Below are 17,483 nucleotides of genomic sequence, written 5' to 3' on the forward strand. Positions count from 1 at the left end.
ATAAAAAATCCAGAGATCTTGGTTAAGAACCTGAAACAGTCCTGTAAAGAAAGGGAGGAGAGATGGAAAGTAGAACACACACAAAATGCTGGAGGAACTCAGCAAGACAGGCAGCATCTACGAGGGGAATGAACAGTCAATGCTTTGGATTGAGACCCTTCACTGGTTCTGACCCTTTATTCCCCTCCGTCGATGCTACCTGACCTGCTGAGTTCCTCCAGCATTTTGAGTGTGTGGCTCAAGATCTCCAACATCTACAGAATCTCTTGTATCTCCCCCAAGATGGAAAGCTATTCTCCCCAGATTAAATTAACCCTTAACTAGTTCTATAAATACAATTCTTTCTCAAAAGTTATCTGACTGATATCTAAAAATAATTTATTTATAAAGAATTGTTAACATTTTTAAAAACCGGTATGGATGCTCCTTGTGCCCAAGATTCAATAAAAGGTAATGAGGCATCTACATCCCTCCAAGAGGGCCACCACCTTGTCGTGGTTTGGACGCTGGCATGCCTCAGTGACCCGGGGAGCGATGTTGGCTGGAGTCGGGACCTTATGCTTTGGCTCTCAGTAGGGTCACGCATGCCAAACTGGTCAAAGGGTAGAGGACCAACCAAGAGTGGTCCACCGGTCCTCCAGGTTCGGGGGGTTCTGCTCAGGGCGAACAACACTGACTGGTAAAACAAATTTGTTACGGAAACAGCAATAAAGGATTCTTCTACATCTGAGTGTGACAGTGTTCCTGAGTCTCCACCCGGGACTTGCATGACTGACAGTAGCGAAAACTGAGAGGAAACTACTGGCACTATGAACACCGCCAGAGATGGAGGAAGTTCAGTGCTGCCCTAAACACCAGCAGTGTAACGGGCATCAAGTAAGCAAGTATATCAGCTTTCTCTAATTCACAATGCAAACTAGATTAGAAATCAAGAGAAGGATCACAGCCAAGCGAACTGGATGTGAACCAGCATCATTGACAGAAAGGGGGAATATTTCAGATCAATGCACAATCCATTCGTCATATTAAAATGTTGATGAGAGGGCACACTGAGAGAGGGTGTCACCAAACTCCCAAGGAGAAGATTTAACTTATCCAGGGTACGCACACCCGAAGAGACTTCGCAGTCGAGCAGCAAATCATAAATGCACGGATTCTGCAGATACTGGAAATCCAGAGCCACACACACACAAAGTGCAGGTGAGGTCTCAGCTGGTCAGGCAGCATCTATGGAGGGGAATGAATACTCCCCGTCTTTGTGTGATCTCTGCTGCCTTTTGACTCTGGGAGCCTGGCTCACTCAGCTGCCAGCTTCTACTCCTTCCCCACTCTCACCAACTTACTCTGGCTTCTGCCTGGGGAGGCTGGACAGTCCAGCTTTTGAACACTCTGTCCTCTGTCCGGCGCCACCTCAAGCCGGACGTTAATTTGCCCTCCTTTTTTGGGTCTGACTTAAAAGAACTGATATAAATTACCTCAGAAATACTTAAAACAGTGGGAACTGAAAGCTATAACAACTGTTAACGTATTCTTATTATATGTAGTTGCCGAGTTGCACTGTACAAGTCACATGACCTCAACACGTCTGAGAGGGTCAGTCTGCCCAAGGCCGCAGTGGAGAGTGGTTGACCTTTTTGTTCTTGTTTCAAGCCCCTACAGAAATGCCGGAAAGAAAGACTATATTTAACCATGAATGGGCCAAAGAATTTGGAATTATTGCTAAAAGCAGAAAAGATGACTTTGATGTTTTTTGCACACGTGATGTGGAGACTGGCAGTAAGGGGAAAAGTGCAGCTGAACCACACGCTACCACAGATAAGTGGACTCAGTCACAGCAGAGCTCCAAATATATGTAACAACTTCTCAGGAGAGTGCCCAGCCATGTACAAAAAACTCCTGGAGATGGCAAGTAAAGGGCAGAAATACAAAAAATAGACATCCATACCTGGCAGTCCATGGTAGGTCTAAGTAGGCTACGTTCTTTAGTTTGTGAAGTAAGTTAATTTGGTTAGCAGGAGTAAAAATGAATATTCATTTCTTTCAGTTCTTTATTTATACTGTATGAATGTATGTATGTAATATGCAGAATGATGAATCATTGAATAGGAAAAAGGGCTCTGGCAGAAAAATCACTGATTAATGATGAAATAGCTAGGTTTTTGCTGGATTTATATAGGCAAAAAAAAGTATCATGTTATAATTTTTATTTAATTGTAGACCGGATATTGGACTTTTTACTGTTGGACTTCGGCCATATTCCACCAAGATACAACACTGGGCGGCACGGGAGGTCGTTCCTGCCTGTGGCCATCGAACGTGCAGCTCCTCCCGTGGAGGGTCAGACACCCTGAGCCAATAGACTGGTCCTGGACTTATTTTGCATCTGGCATAGTTTGCATTTTGTTGTTTGATTGTTTGTGGTTTTTGTATTGCTATATTTATGCTCTAGTCTTGGTTGGTGCAGCTGTAACGAAAACCAATTTCCCTCGGGATCAATAAAGTATATCTATCTATCTAATAAGATAACTAAAGTGATCATCTGTTTGTATTTGTTGTTTTTGCAATATAGTTTAAATTTTATTTAAAAATATTTTTTTTGAAATGCACTGTGTGTGTGTGTGTATATATAGTAATCTATGACCACGTATGCAATGTCCTCCTGTTTGGAAATTTGGAAATGGCCACCCTACTGCTGCCCCTTCCTTTCTGGTCATGAAGAAAGGCCTCAGCCTGAAACGTTGACTGATTCTTCCCCTCCATAGACGCCGCCTGGCCTGCTCAGTTCCTCCAGCAATGTGTGCACGTCGCTCAAGACTTCCAGCATCTGCAGAATCTCGAGGTTGTAACTCTTTTCAATCACCCTTACCACGTGGATTGTATGACAGGACCCAGTATGACAGTTCTCAGACACCTCTGCCATATAAATAACGACGATATGAAAGTCACTAAGACTCTTCAATCGCCTTTACCAAGTAATTCATACAAATACATAGCGACAGGGGTGCAGTGCTCCCAGAGCTCACTGGAGCACCGCTCCGACACCTCTGTAAAAAAAAGTCAGAATCAACAAGCGGGGAATTTAACAGCGGCCGTATATTAAATAGAGGGAATTTTACAGAAGCGGGGTCTGGGGAGAGGGGGTGGCGGTTGGTGGGGGAAATACCACTAATATCATTAGGATATTTGATGGTTTTTTGGTGAAATCCGGGAGCTGTGACTGTTTTGTGAAATTCCTCCTCGCCCGACCGGTTGTCCCAGCATACCCTGCTGTAGCCTCCCATTTCGCAGATCCCCAGTCTCTCTCCAGCACTCATTGTTTGAGCATTGTTCGCTGAGAAAATAAAAATCTTAGATCTTTTGAAAAGTGGCATGCCGCTTGCCCAAGTGGGCTGTAAGGTCGGTAAGAACGGATCGAGCATTCGCACAATAAAGCAGAAAGAAGCTGAAATTCGTGGAAGTGTTAGTGCTACTCCTACAACGGCAAAAATGGTCTCTCTGGTTCGTGATAAAGTGCTTGCAAAGACTGAGAAAGCATTAAGTGTGTGGCTAGAGAACATGTCACAGAACCATATCCCTGCTGATGGCAAAATTATGCGTGAAAAAGCACTCAGTAAGGCTACATCTGTGGTGGTTCGTGGATTACTCGCTAATACAAAAGTAAATTTTTCTCACTAACAACCCTATGGCTTCTAAGCAAACAATGTTAACTTCGTTCTTTCATAAACAAGCTGAGGAGTGTAACAAGAATAACGTACAAGAGACTGATAACAGTAAAAGTGACAAAAGCTGTGTTTCGCCTGCTTCTAGTTCAAATTTTCTAACCGGGTCCAAATGCAGTTCTGAAAGTAATGGTCCTTCGAAGTCAGGCTTGTATCCCTGTTCTGGTGTTTGGACTGAAGAAATGGGGGAGAAAAAGAAGGAAATTTATCCCTGGTTAGACTTCAAGGATGATAAACTTGGGTGTAAAGTACGTGCAAACAAAAGCAAGCTGACACTTTTCACTTCTAAGGGTTTGAGGCTGTCAAGTGAATGGCAGATGTACCAAGTATCCTATTATGGAGCCGATCGAAGTACACGCTTGAAGTCTCTCAGAGAAAAAATTGTTGATCACAAACTATCAAAAGCTCACACTGCTGCTCTAAGTGTTGAAAATATAGCTCCTGAAGATGCCCTTGGAAAATTATGTGACACCATGAATGCTTCGTATCTAAAAGCAACTTGTTCAATTTTTTGTTCTGCATATTATTTAGCTCAGAATGACAGACTATACTCTGATCACTTTGGCTTATTGGAACTTCAAAAAAAAGGTATTGACATTGGAATTGGACTGCATTGCTGCACTAGTGCTAGAGATAATTAATCACATAGCCATTAATGTGAAAAAGAAAATTTGCCATCAAGCAGATAAATGGCAAAATTTCTGTTCTCATTGATGAATCAACAAGCCTGAGCATTAAGACCGCCCTAATAGTTTATTTGAAATGTGAAAGTGATCAGGAAGGTGATCCCCATTTTACGTTTTTAGATTTAACTGAACTACCTGATCAGAAAGCTGCAACTATTGCTAAGCATCTATTGAACTGGCTCAATAACCATGGGTTTGATGACTCTTACTTGCAACAGAACCTTTGTAGCATTTGCTAGTGATGGGGCGAGCGTAATGTTTGGTGTCAAATCTGGTGTTGCTACAATTCTCAAGGAACATCACCCTGATGTGAAAATTTGGCACTGTCAGATTACAACTTGCAGTAGGTGATTGGTGAGAGAAGTCCATGGAATAAATCATTTTCAATCATTTATGGACAAATCGTACTGTTTACAGTAGATCACCTCTAAATCAAAAGGAACTGTCTGAATGTGCCTTGCAACGAGAAAAACAAATTTGCAAAATAGGCCATGTTCTGGGCACCAGGTGGGTAGCTAGCTCGTTTCGAACAGTTTCAGCAGTGTAGCAAAATCATGAAGCACTGTGTTTTCATTTTGAAAAAGCAATGAAGGATGAAACAAGATCTGGGAGTGACAGAAAAACCTATGAAGGTCAGTTGAAAAGACTCTCTTCAGAACAGTTTCTATTGGACTTAGCTCTAACATATGGCACGTTGCAGGAACTTGGTTTACTGTCACAGTGTTTACAGAAACGCACTAATACGATTGTCTATGTAGACAAATTGATCCAATGGAGCATCAGATTTGCATGGACTGAACGAGCAACCTGGCACAAAAACTCTAGAAGCTCAAGAGGCAGTTCAAAAGGGGAAGTTTGAAGCAACAACAAAATTGTCTCCATTAATTATCTACAGTTTCTTACTAGTTTTATAAACAACTTGCAGCACCGTATGTTCATGGCAACATCCTTGAAAGGTTCTCAAACTTCTAAACCTCAAAGTATGTATAAATCCCTGCTAAATGAAATGTGTGTCCTTGATAAAGATAACTGGCCTGCTGAAATACCGCCTGATTATGGAGAAGCTGAAATATCATCTCTCTGTAAGAGGTTTAAGCTTTCTTCTTCCTCTGTAATAAATGCCTTCAGAGATTATGTGGAGGATCATGGATGCAGCATCCCCCAAGATTTACGCCCATTAATGAGCTGTTCACAAGTTATTCCTATTAGTACTGCTGAGTGCGAGAGGATTCAGTCACATGAACGTGATAATAACAACAACACGCTCAAGAATTCTCATAAGTCATGTATCATCACTTATGTTTGTTCAACTACATGGACCTCCTCTAGTTCAGTGGAATCCTGAGCCATATGCCACATCATGGCTGCGGTACCACAGGTCAGCAGATGACACCAAGGACAAGAGTTGTTTCAGACCTCTGAACATATATCACTCCTGACCCTTTGTGGAAATTATTGTAAAACTTCCCATTGGTGGCACTTGGTAAGTAGGCAATTACTTTTAAATTGGTAAAATATATGATTACCCTCTTTTTCTTTACTTGCTTGATAATTATATTTTATAATTAGCAAGTGCAACCATGCAATACTCTGTCATATTATATGTTTTATTGTACCAGTTATACACTGAAACCTAGTGATAGGCTATAATCTTGTTAATGTCTTAACTATCACTATATTTCTGTGGAGCTCTGGATTTCATATATTTCTTTCACCTTGGTTTAGTGCTCAACATTATAAGAAGCCCTATTCATATATATATACATACATACACACACACACACATATATGTGTGTCACACCCAATTTGTGTACCTGCTCATTACATGAATGGGGCAAAGAAGTTGCCCAGTACATGAAATGAGCAGGTACACAAATTGGGTGTGACATACGAGGGGTGATTGATAAGTTCGTGGCCTAAGGTAGGAGGTGTCACTTTTAGAAAACCTAGCGCATTTATTTTTCAACATAGTCCCCTCCTACATGTACACATTTAGTCCAGCGGTCATGGACCATACGGATCCCTTCTTTGTAGAAGAGGTCCACAGCAAGGGTGACTGATAACTTCGTGGCCCGAGGTGGAAGGAGACGAGTTTATTCAGCTCTGGTTACGCGCACGTGCAGTTCAACTCTTTCAGCTGCAGAAAGTTTCAAGTTAATAACTCCTCATCTCCTTCCACCTCAGGCCACGAACCTATCAATCACCCCTGCCGTGGACCACTTCTGGAGGTCCAAGACGCCGACTTCTACCAAGGGATCCGTACGCTCCACGACCGCGGGACTAAGTGTGTACATGTAGGAAAAATAAATGTGCTCCTTCTACCTTGGGCCACGAACGTATCAATCACCCCTCGTGTGTTTATATACAGAGGGGACCGTATAGGAAATTGCAAGCATTTTGTCAGCTCCGGCACCCAAAAAAATTAGCACTGCACCCCCCGCATGGCGATGTAATTCTCCAAATGAGTTGGAAAATAGCCACTTTAACACAAGGCAAGGCTGAGTTTAACCAAAGTGGAGGAAATAGCCCAAATTTTCTCCCAAGCCCCTGAAAAGTGACGGGAAAACACAAAGCCCGTGAAGAAACACAAAGCACCGGAGACCTTTCAGAAACGCCGCCCGGACTCGCAGGGAGCGAGACCGGGGCTCAACGCGAGCGGGAAGTAGAAATGAGGCACCTGACAGCGGAAGGCGGCGCGGTCCCCGCTGCTGCTGCTGGCTCCCGGCTGGACTCTCCCTCGGCGGCCGCCGCCGGCTCCGGGAAGCAGCCCTGACCCCCAGCCAACCCCGCCGCGTGGGCGAGCTTCTGCCCGGCTCGCGTCCTACGCGGGCGAGCGGGCGGGCCGGCCGGGCCGACCCTCTGCGCCCCCTACAGCTGGGAGGACCGCGACCGCCGGCCGCCGGCCGCCGGCGCCCCGCTGAGGGTCCGGACAGACTCTGACCACTGCCCCAGGGGTCAGAATCAGGTCCAATATCACCGAATCACAGAATCAGGCCCAATATCGCCGGCACGTGTCTTTGCGGCAGCAGCACAATAATAGTAAAACAACATGTAAATATGCAAAGAGCAAGGTGTCAACTTCTTCCATCATGGGGCTCCGATATGCAGATGACAACGCTCACTCTGAGAGAGATTCTGCAGTGCATAATGGATGCTTTTGTCAGAGCATACAAACTCCTGGGACTTGATCTAAACATCAAGAAAACCCAAGACCTGCACCAACCTGCTTTCTAAACCTCCATCCATCCGAGTTGGCAACATCCCTCTGGAGAACACTGACCATTCCCCATATCCCGGCAGCCTTCTTTCTTCAAGAGCCAACACTGACTTTGAAATGAATCACTGATGCGCGAATGGAGCTTTTGCCAGGCTGGGAAAGAGGGTTTTTGAAGATTGGAATGTCAAGACCAAGGCTAAGCGCCTGGTCTATTAAGCTACCCCCCCCCCCCCCATTTTGCTATGTGGAGCAGAATCATGGACAACACACACAGGTACATAAAACCCCTAGAAACTTGCCATCAAAGATGCCCCCGAAGGATTCTGAGAGTTAGCTGGAAGAACAGGCATATTAACTCTAACACCTCTAACACCTTGAAGGAAACTAACATTAACTCTTTAGCCAGAATTGTGACTCAACACCAATTGTGATGGGTCGGCCACATTGTCCATATGCCTGACCCCCATCTCCCGAAACAACTCCTGTCCGGCCAACTCAGGGATGCGAAGCGTGCTGCTGGAGGGCAGAGAAAGCAGTTCAAGGACAATATTCTAGACCTACCTGAGGAAGTGACACATCATCCTGAATGAGGAGAAATTAGCGCAGATCAGGAAAAGCTGGCAAAGGGCTGTCTATGAGGGGACCGCACAGCTCGAAGAATACTTCCAGTGTGTCATTGAGACTAAGCAGCTTCAATGTAAGGAGAGACTGGGAGAGGCTCAAACAGCTCCATCCACCAGCACCTCAATGACCTGCTGAGGCAGAGTTCATGGGTTCATTGCCCATTCCGAAATCTGGTGGAGGAGGGGAAGAAGCTGTTGCTGAATCGTTGAGTGTGGGCGTTCAGGCTCCTATACCTCCTCCCTGACAATAACAATGAGAAGAGGGCATGTCCTGGGTGATGGGGGTCTTTGTGAGGGATGTCACCTTTTCGAGGCATCGCCTTTTGAAGGTGTCCTGGATGCTGGGGAGACCCGTGCCCATGATGGATCTGGCAGAATTTACAACCCTCTGCGGCATTTCTCGATCCTGTGTGGTGATCCCTCATACCAGACGATGAGTCCTCACGAGGACTGGTGTGTGTTCCCTCAACTTACCCTTTCTGAAATCCACAGTCAGTTCCTTGGTCTTAATGCCATTGAGTGAAAGGTGTTGCTGTGACACCACTCAACCAGCTGATCTATCTCGCTCCTGTACGCCTCTTAACCACCGTCTGAAATTCTTCCAGCAATAGTAGTGCCATTGGCTAGTTTACAGATGGTCTTTGAGCTGTGCCTAGCCGCACAGTCCTGGGTGTAGAGAGGACAGAGCCAAGTAGGCATCCCTGAGCTATGCCAGTGTTGATTGTCAGTGAGGTGAAGGTGTTATTTCTGATCCGCACAGACCGTCATCTCCCAACGAGGAAGTCAAGGATCCAGTTACAGAGCAAGGTACAGAGGCCCAGGTTTTGGAGCTTAGTCATTAGAACTGAGGGTATGATTGTGTTTAATGCTGAGCTGTAGTCAATAAACAGCAAGCTGACATAGGGATTGCTGTTGTCCAGGTGACCCAAGGCCAAGCGAAGAGCCATTGTGATTACATCCACTGCAGGCCTATTCTAGTGATAAGCATATTACAGCGGGTCCAGGTCCTTGCTGAGACAGGAGTTGTTTCTGGCCATGGCCAACCCCTCAAAGCATCTCATCACCGTAGACGTGAGTGTCACTGGGAGATAATTATTGGTGCAGCTCACCCTGCTTTGCTTGGGCACCGGTCTGATTGTCACCCCTTTTGAAGCGGCTGGGAACCTCCGACTGCGGCAGTGAGGGATTGAAGATGTCCTCGGACACTCCCACCAGTTGGTTGGCACAGGGTATCAGAGCCCTGCCAGCTACACCATCAGGGTCTGAAGCCTTGCGAGGGTTCACCCCCTTGAAAGGTGTTCTGAATTCGGCCTCTGAGACAGAGGTCACAGGGTCACAAGATGCTGCGCAGCAATAGTTACATTCTCCATGTGAATGCTGCAGGAAAATTCATCTTAAGGCTCCGTATGGTTTTAGTATGATCACGCAGACATCACCACTGGGCCGACCCAGTGCTGGTTGGCAGGTATTAGCTTCCAGTTTACGATGGCGTTACTGGGGTATGCGACAGCTTACTGGTAGTTCAAAAGGCAAGAAATTCGCCTAGAAGCATCATTAATTACTCCTTTTCTGAAGTAAATTATGGGAAACTCTCACCACGAACAATGAAGAGGCGAGCAAAGGCGAAGTGAATTCGAGGGACAGGGCGCGCGTTGCAAAATCAGCGCAGATGGATTTGGAGTGAGCAATTCAAAGAGGAGGACTCAAGGCAGAGGGGTTTTGCTGTCCATCCATCTAACCCGGGAGCGAGATAGAATTGCTCTAAGTGCCAAGCTAATTGGGGGAGGTCGAGAACGGCTTCTGGCGAGATCTAGGCGCAGAGCAAATCGCCGGGCGGCATGGTCCAGTCCTGGAGCGTTTCGCTGTGCTGCGCCTGGGTCCTAATACAAGATTTTATATGCTGTCTGGACAATTTAAACACTGCCCCAGAGAGACTGCGAAGGCAGGGTGTCGGGCCGATTTCCCTTGCTCTGTTCACTCCTCTCTCTGCGACGCTGAGGCTACGAGACCGCCCCAGCTGCTGTGCTTCGTGTCTGTGAGCTTGGCGGTCATTTGCCCCGTTAATATGATGGACTGAGACTGAGGCTTCGGCCTTCTCCGGCTGCTCCAGGGATTCTGATCCAGGGACTCAATCTGGCTCGGAATGCTGTTGCTCGCTTCTATTGTTTGCATGATTTGTGTTTTTTTTCCCTCTTTTGCTGTGCACTGGGCGTTGGTCTTTTTTTTTAATGGGGATGTTTCGGGTTTCTTGCTTTGTGGCTGCCTGTGCGCAGACAAATCTCAAGGTTGTATAATTTACACATTCTTTGATGATAAATGTACTTTGAATCCTTGAATCTTTGTATATCGTGACATATACAGTCAGTGGCCACTTTATTAGATACACCTGTACACCGTGTTAATGTAAATGTCCAATCAGCCAATCATGCGGCAGCAACTCAATGCATTAAAGCATGCAGATGTGGTCAAGAGATTCAGTTGGAACCGCGAGTGTGGAGTTGGATAGAGGGTTTCAGCTGAGGGTTGTGGGGTAGAGATGTCAGGAAGTCATGAAGAAGATGGAGGCTGTAAACGGAAGGTGGTATTGGGTGATAAGAGTTGTAAGGAGGAAGGCGAATGTCAGATTTCTGGGAAATGGAAAAATAAGCAGAGAAGATTGTAGTGGCTTATCATCCAGCGATGAAGGCAGCAGCCAGGTTTAAATATAAGAAGGAAGGAGGAATTTAAGGTTTTGTTTAGTTTTGAAGGTGGACTTGTTTCTGATAGCAATCCAATTAGACTAACTAAGGATTTCAAAAAAGCATGGACCTGTTTCTATTATCAATCTAACTAAACTATAAGGATTTGAAAAAAAATGAGGAGATATCGTGGGCCCAAAACTTTTAAGAGACAGGGCACTCTTAGTACTTTGTAAAGTTAGTAAGTAATGTGAGAAAACTTTGGGATTAAAAGCTGTGGGAGGAAGGAAAGTAACACTAAGGAATCATATCGAACAACAGCGGATTTGGGGAGTATTCTCTGCAGTGCCTCTAGATGTATCCATGTACCAAGTTAAAAATAGTTTAGTTGTGGATGCTAAACATTTAAAAGGGTTTTGTGGTGGAGCTACAACAGATGGCTTATCAGAGTTTATTAAATTTGATGGGAAAAAGTTGCCGGATAGGATTAATTTAGGTTATATGTGTTATATGGCTCGAGTCTACATGCTGCCCCTCTGAGATGTTTTCAATGTCATGTAGTAGCTGTGTGTAAGGGTAAAATGTGGTGTGGTAGATATGGTGGAGAACATGATTATGGCAATTATGGAAGAGTTTGGCTAAATTATAGCAACTATGGAGGAGAACATAGCTCTGTTTATACAGGGTGTCCTGTATAGGAAAGCTGTGGAAGTGCAGTGTGTTCAGGTGGAAAAAGGAATATCATATGCAGAGGCTCTTCAGAAAGTACAGAAGACAATGTCAATGAGACCTACTAATATCCAGAATACAGATAGTTTGAAGACAGTATGTTAAGTGCATGATCAGATAACAAAGTGATTGTCGATAAACTAAAGTTTGTCACTTTAATGGTAAATTGAACGAGGTTGGAGGCGACATCGGATGCACGTCAACTCTGGTAGGGTCTGCAAGACATTACTTCCTACAAAGTGAAACCCAATAGCATGAACGGCAGCGATGCTTCACTACCAGATGAAGTCAACACCTTCTATGCCCACTTTGAAAGGGAAAATATAACTGCAGCTGTGATGATCACTGCTGCACCTGATGACCCTGTGATCTCCGTCTCAGAGGCCAATGTTAGACTGTCTTTAAAGGGAGTGAACCCTCGCAAGGCGGAAGGTCCCGGTGGAGTACCTGGTAAGGCTCTGAAGACCGGTGCCAACCAGCTAGTAGGAGTATTCAAGGACATTTTCAACCTCTCACAGCTATGGGCGGAAATTCCCACTTGCTTCAAAAAGGCAACAATCATACCAGTACTTGAGAAGAATAATGTGGGCTGCCTTAATGACTATCACCCGGTAGCACTCACATCGACAGTGATGAAATGCTTTGAGAGGTTGGTCACAACTAGACTGAACTCTTGTCTCAGCAAAGACCTGGACCCATTGCATTTTGCCTATTGCCACAATAGGTCAACAGCAGATGCAATCTAGCCACACGACTTTAGACCACCTGGACAACACAAACACCTACGTCAGGATGCTGTTCATCAGCTATAGCTCGGCATCTAATACCATCATTCCCACAATCCTGATTGAGAAATTGCAGAACCTGGGTCTCTGTACCTCCCTCTGCAATTGGATCCTCGACTCCCTAACTGGAAGACGACAATTTGTGTGGATTGGTGATAACATCTCCTCCTCGCTGACAATCGAACTCAGGGATGTGTGCTTAGCCCACTGCTCTACTCTCTATATACACATGACTGTGTGGCTAGGCATAGCTCAAATATCATCTATAAATTTGCTGATGATACAACCATTGTTGGTAGAATCTCAAGTGGTGAAGAGATGGCATAAAGGAGTGAAATATGCCAACAAGTGGAGTGGTGCCACAGCAGCAAACTGGCACTCAACATCAGTAAGACGAAGGAGCTGATTGTGGACTTCAGGAAGGGTAAGATGAAGGAACACATACCAATCCTCATAGAGGGATCAGAAGTGGAGAGAGTGAGCAGTTTCAAGTTCCTGGGTGTCAAGATCTTTGAGGACCTAACCTGGTCACAACATATCGATGTAGTCACAAAGAAGGCAAGAGAGCAGCCATACTTTATTAGGAGTTTGAAGAGATTTGGCAAGTCAACAAATACACTCAAAAACTTGTATAGATGTACCGTGGAGAGCATTCTGACAGGCTGCATCACTGTCTGGTATAGAGGGGCTACTGCACAGGATTGAAAGAAGCTGCAGAAGGTTGTAAATCTAGTCAGCTCCATCTTGGGTACTAGCCTGCAAAGTACCCAGGACATCTTCAGGGAGCGGTGTCTCAGAAAGGCAGCATCCAGCACCCAGGGCATGCCCTTTTCTCACTGTTACCATCAGGAAGGAGGTACAGAAGCCTGAAGGCACACACTCAGCGATTCAGGAACAGCTTCTTCCCCTCTGCCATCCAATTCCTGAATGGACATTGAATCTTTGGACACTACCTCACTTTTTTTAATATACAGTATTTCTGTTTTTGCACATTTTAAAAAATCTATTCAATATATGTAATAGATTTACTTGCTTATTTATTATTATTTTTTTTCTCTCTCTGCTAAATTATGTATTGCATTGAACTGCTGCTGCTAAGTTAACAAATTTCACGTCACATGCCGGTAATAATAAACCATATTCTGATTGTACAGCACAAACTAAATGTAGGACAGAAAAAAATAAAATTCTATTAAAAACCGCAGAAAAACATCTAAAGATAAAATTCTTAACTCTAGAAGTTATTAATGACGCCCTACAAGGAGTAAATAATGTTCAGACTTCAAAGGGATGTTAATGATTTTTTTCTTTTTTGTTTTCCTCTGTTTTTGTTTTTTTTACAACAGAATGCGAGAAGTTTGACAGCTAATAGTCACAGAAGGGTTGTTAATGTTTGTTAAGCAAATTAATTTGCTCAGGAAATTCCCCGGGGATACATGAGCTACAGAATGGTTTTCTTCCAGGAAGTAATTTAACTTGAGAAGGATCCCGCCAGAAAAAACGTGATCTCCCAGTGGCCACCCATTTTAATTCCACCTCCCATTCCCATTCCGAGATGTCTGTCCACGGCCTCCTCCACTGTCGTGACGACGTTGGAGGAACAGCACCTGAAATTCCATTCGGGCAGCCTCCAACCTGATGGCATCGATTTCTCAAACTTATGGTAATGCCCCCCACTCCCTCCCCTTCATCATTTCCCACCCCGTTTCCCCCCTCTCACCTCATGTCCTTGCCCGCCCGTCGCCTCCCCCCTTTACTTTCTTCCATCGCCTTCAGTCTCTTTCACCAATCAACTTCCCAGCTCTTTACTTCGTCCCTCACCTTCACCTTGTGATTCAATCACCACCTCACCATCACCTTCCAGTGGACTTCGAACTCCAGATAATTCAGACAGCGCAGCTCCTTTTATAAGTGTACAGATCGATTGCAAAAACAAAGGCTGATCGATTAACCTTGTGATTTAGAGAAGATAAGCTACGTTTACATGCTGTTCTTTTGTGATAAACTGTACCCGCAGCTACAGCCAAAAGTTTAAAAAAATCAGTCCTGTGTACAACTTTGTCTAGACTCATGATACACATTCAGGCTTAGCTGCTGAAGCGGCTGCCTCTCGAACTGTGGCCCTGAGATTTTGCTTCAGCTGAGAGAGGAGGAACAGGACAGGAATGCTGTACCTATACTGTACTCCAGGTAAATCTGACATCATAACCCACTTCGCCTACTGTATCCAGACAAGTGGGAAACAGACACGTAATATCGGGGAAGAATGGGAGTACTTGGAGAGCATTCTGACAGGCTGCATCACTGTCTGGTATGGAGGGGCTACTGCACAGGACCGAAAGAAGCTGCAGAGGGTTGTAAACAGTTTGTCTCGTATTGTTGAGTCCAATTCTTACAAGATAAGCAACGGTAAGTATTTATTCTGAGTCATCTCTGCCGAAAGCCAAGGCCATAGCTATAACAAACTGAGATATTGCGTACTCAAAAAGCCCATATTAACAACCCTTTGTCTATCAAAATCTTTAACTCACGATATTTTCCTACACCGTCCCCTCCTTTTCGATGGCAAGACCAACCATAAATATTGGAGTTAGCACATGGGTGGTAGGGGTCTCAGTTGAAACGTTCCTCGTTACAGTATTATACTCCGAGTCAGCGAGGGAACGGAGAGACGGGGCGAGTCGTCAGACAGGGTAGGATCGCACAACTGAGTCCAGTTGTCAAAGCGATAATGACCCCGTCAAGTACCGGCGCTCTCCACCAACCACCAAAGGTGTTCCCAAAGGCCCCTCCCAGCCCCCAGGAGGGTCACAGTTATGGAATTCAGAATCAGAATCAGGTTTATTGTCACCTGCGTGTGTCGTGAAATTTGTTAACTTAGCAGCAGCAGTTCCAAAGCAATACATAGTATAGAAAAATGAAAAAAATAATAACTAACAAATAAATCAATTACAGTATACGTATAATGAATAGATTAAGAATCGTTCAAGAACATAAATATATTACAAAAATGAGGTAGTGTCCAAAGCTTCAATGTCCATTTAGGAATCGATTGGCAGAGGGGAAGAAGCTGTTCCTGAATCGCTGAGTGTGTACCGTCAGGCTCCTGTACCTCCTCCCTGATGGTGACAGTGAGAAAGGGCATGCCCTGGGTGCTGGAGGTCCTTAATAATGGACGCTGCCTTTCTGAGACACCACTCCCTGAAGATGTACTTTGTAGGCTGGTACCCAAGATGGAGCTGACTAGATTTACAACCTTCTGCAGCTTCTTTCAGTCCTGTGCAGTAGCCCCTCCATACCAGACAGTGATGCAGCCTGTCAGAATGCTCTCCAAGTACTTCCATTCTTCCCCGATATTACGTGTCTGTTTCCCACTTGTCTGGATACAGTAGGCGAAGTGGGTTATGATGTCAGATTTACCTGGAGTACAGTATAGGTACAGCATTCCTGTCCTGTTCCTCCTCTCTCAGCTGAAGCAAAATCTCAGGGCCACAGTTCGAGAAGCAGCCGCTTCAGCAGCTAAGCCTGAATGTGTATCATGAGTCTAGACGCGAAAACAATAAGGCAAATAAAGTCCAGATATTGTTCATTTTCCTTCGGTTTTCCTCGTTTTCAGTGCACTGTCGGACTCCGGAAGATATCTACGCTGGCTTCCGCGCGCCCAGACTTTGCCTTGCACCTGACTTCCTTAAGGTGCAGGGTCTCTTCCACCAAGGAGGGTGGGGGTGGGGATAGAGAGAGAGAGAGAGATAGAGAGAGAGTGAGAGAGAGGGGGAGAAAAGGAGGGAGGGGAGGGGGAGAGGGGAGAGGGAGAAGGGGAGAGGGGAGGGGAGGGAGAGGGAGAGGGGGGGAGAGAAGGGGAGAGGGAGAGGGGAGGGAGGGGGAGGGGAGAGGGAGAAGGGGAGAGGGGAGGGGATGGGAGGGAGGGGGAGAAGGGGAGGGGGAGAGGGGAAGGGGGAGAGGGGAGGGAGGGGGAGGGGAGAGGGGAGGGAGGGGGAGGGGAGAGAGGGGAGGGGGGAGAGAGGGGAGGGGAGAGGGAGGGGAAGAGGGAGAGGGGAGGGGGAGGGGGAGGGGAGAGGGGAGAGGGGAGGGAGGGGAGGGGAAGAGGGAGAGGGGAGGGGGAGGGGGCAGGGGACAGGGAGAGGCAGTCCTTTCAGTGATCTAATATATATACAATCACCTGGTTTAAATGGACGTGAGGAGCGGCATTACAGCGTGAGGAGTCAATACGGTGCAGGAATGTGCCATTATCGGCGTTGCCTTTTCGACCGTCACTGCAGCCGCCCGCTGCACCTCGCCGGCAGCCAAGCAGGCCACGTACCACGGGTGGTAATATGCATCGGTCTTTTCAAGCACCGTGGTCCTGAGTCAGCCCGGTGCCGGCCAACCTCTCCTTTTCATGAGTGTATAACTGGAAGGACTTAGAGTGGTCAGGAATGCCCAAGACTGATCCCAGAGCCTCATATGCCTGTTGCATTTCCGGGCTCATTGGATTTGAGACGTGCGTCTTGTAGTATAGCTGCCCGGAGCACGGCATCATAGGCTCTGTACTCAGAAATTTGTCATTCTCGGGAATGCATCTGTGTTTTTTTATTTTTTCTGGCCTAGGAGATTGTGCGATGGCGGACATGCGTTCAGGACCAAGTCTCCTAGCGCCTTGCTGCAGAACATAGCCCAAAGAGGTAACACACATCAAAGTTGCTGGTGAACGCAGCAGGCCAGGCAGTATCTCTAGGAAGAGGTACAGTCGACGTTTCGGGCCAAGACCCTTCGTCAGGACTCTTTTTAAAATAATGAGAGATCCCCTGAGCGGATAAAGTCGGTGATGGTGTGGGAGACAATGGCCTGATGCTCCTTAGTGGGGTCACGATCGAGGGGTAAATAAGAGGAGGTATCCGCGAATTGTCGCTGTGCCTCGGCAAGGTAGAGGTCAGTACGCCAGACTACAACAGCACCCCCCTTATCAGCGGGTTTAATAATAATGTTAGGATTAGTGCGGAGGGAGCGGAGATCAGAGCGTTCCGAAGGAGTGAGGTTGGAATGGGG

General features: G+C 46.0%; 1 protein-coding gene across 1 annotated transcript in view; it reads right to left on the reverse strand.

Moving 5' to 3' along the window:
- wu:fj29h11 (uncharacterized) overlaps nt 1-8,203 on the reverse strand; it is a 160,580-nt gene extending 152,377 nt beyond the window's left edge. Inside the window, exons 1-2 of the mRNA XM_063030715.1 lie at nt 8,184-8,203; nt 7,083-7,348 (exon numbers count right to left, since the gene is read on the reverse strand). Of these exons, the coding sequence (XP_062886785.1) occupies nt 7,083-7,348; nt 8,184-8,203 (286 nt within the window). The remainder of the gene's footprint in view (nt 1-7,082; nt 7,349-8,183) is intronic.
- Nucleotides 8,204-17,483: the final 9,280 nt, after the last annotated feature.

The sequence above is a fragment of the Mobula hypostoma genome, chromosome 22 (assembly GCF_963921235.1).
Source record: "Mobula hypostoma chromosome 22, sMobHyp1.1, whole genome shotgun sequence".
In the NCBI taxonomy this organism is placed as follows: domain Eukaryota; kingdom Metazoa; phylum Chordata; class Chondrichthyes; order Myliobatiformes; family Myliobatidae; genus Mobula; species Mobula hypostoma.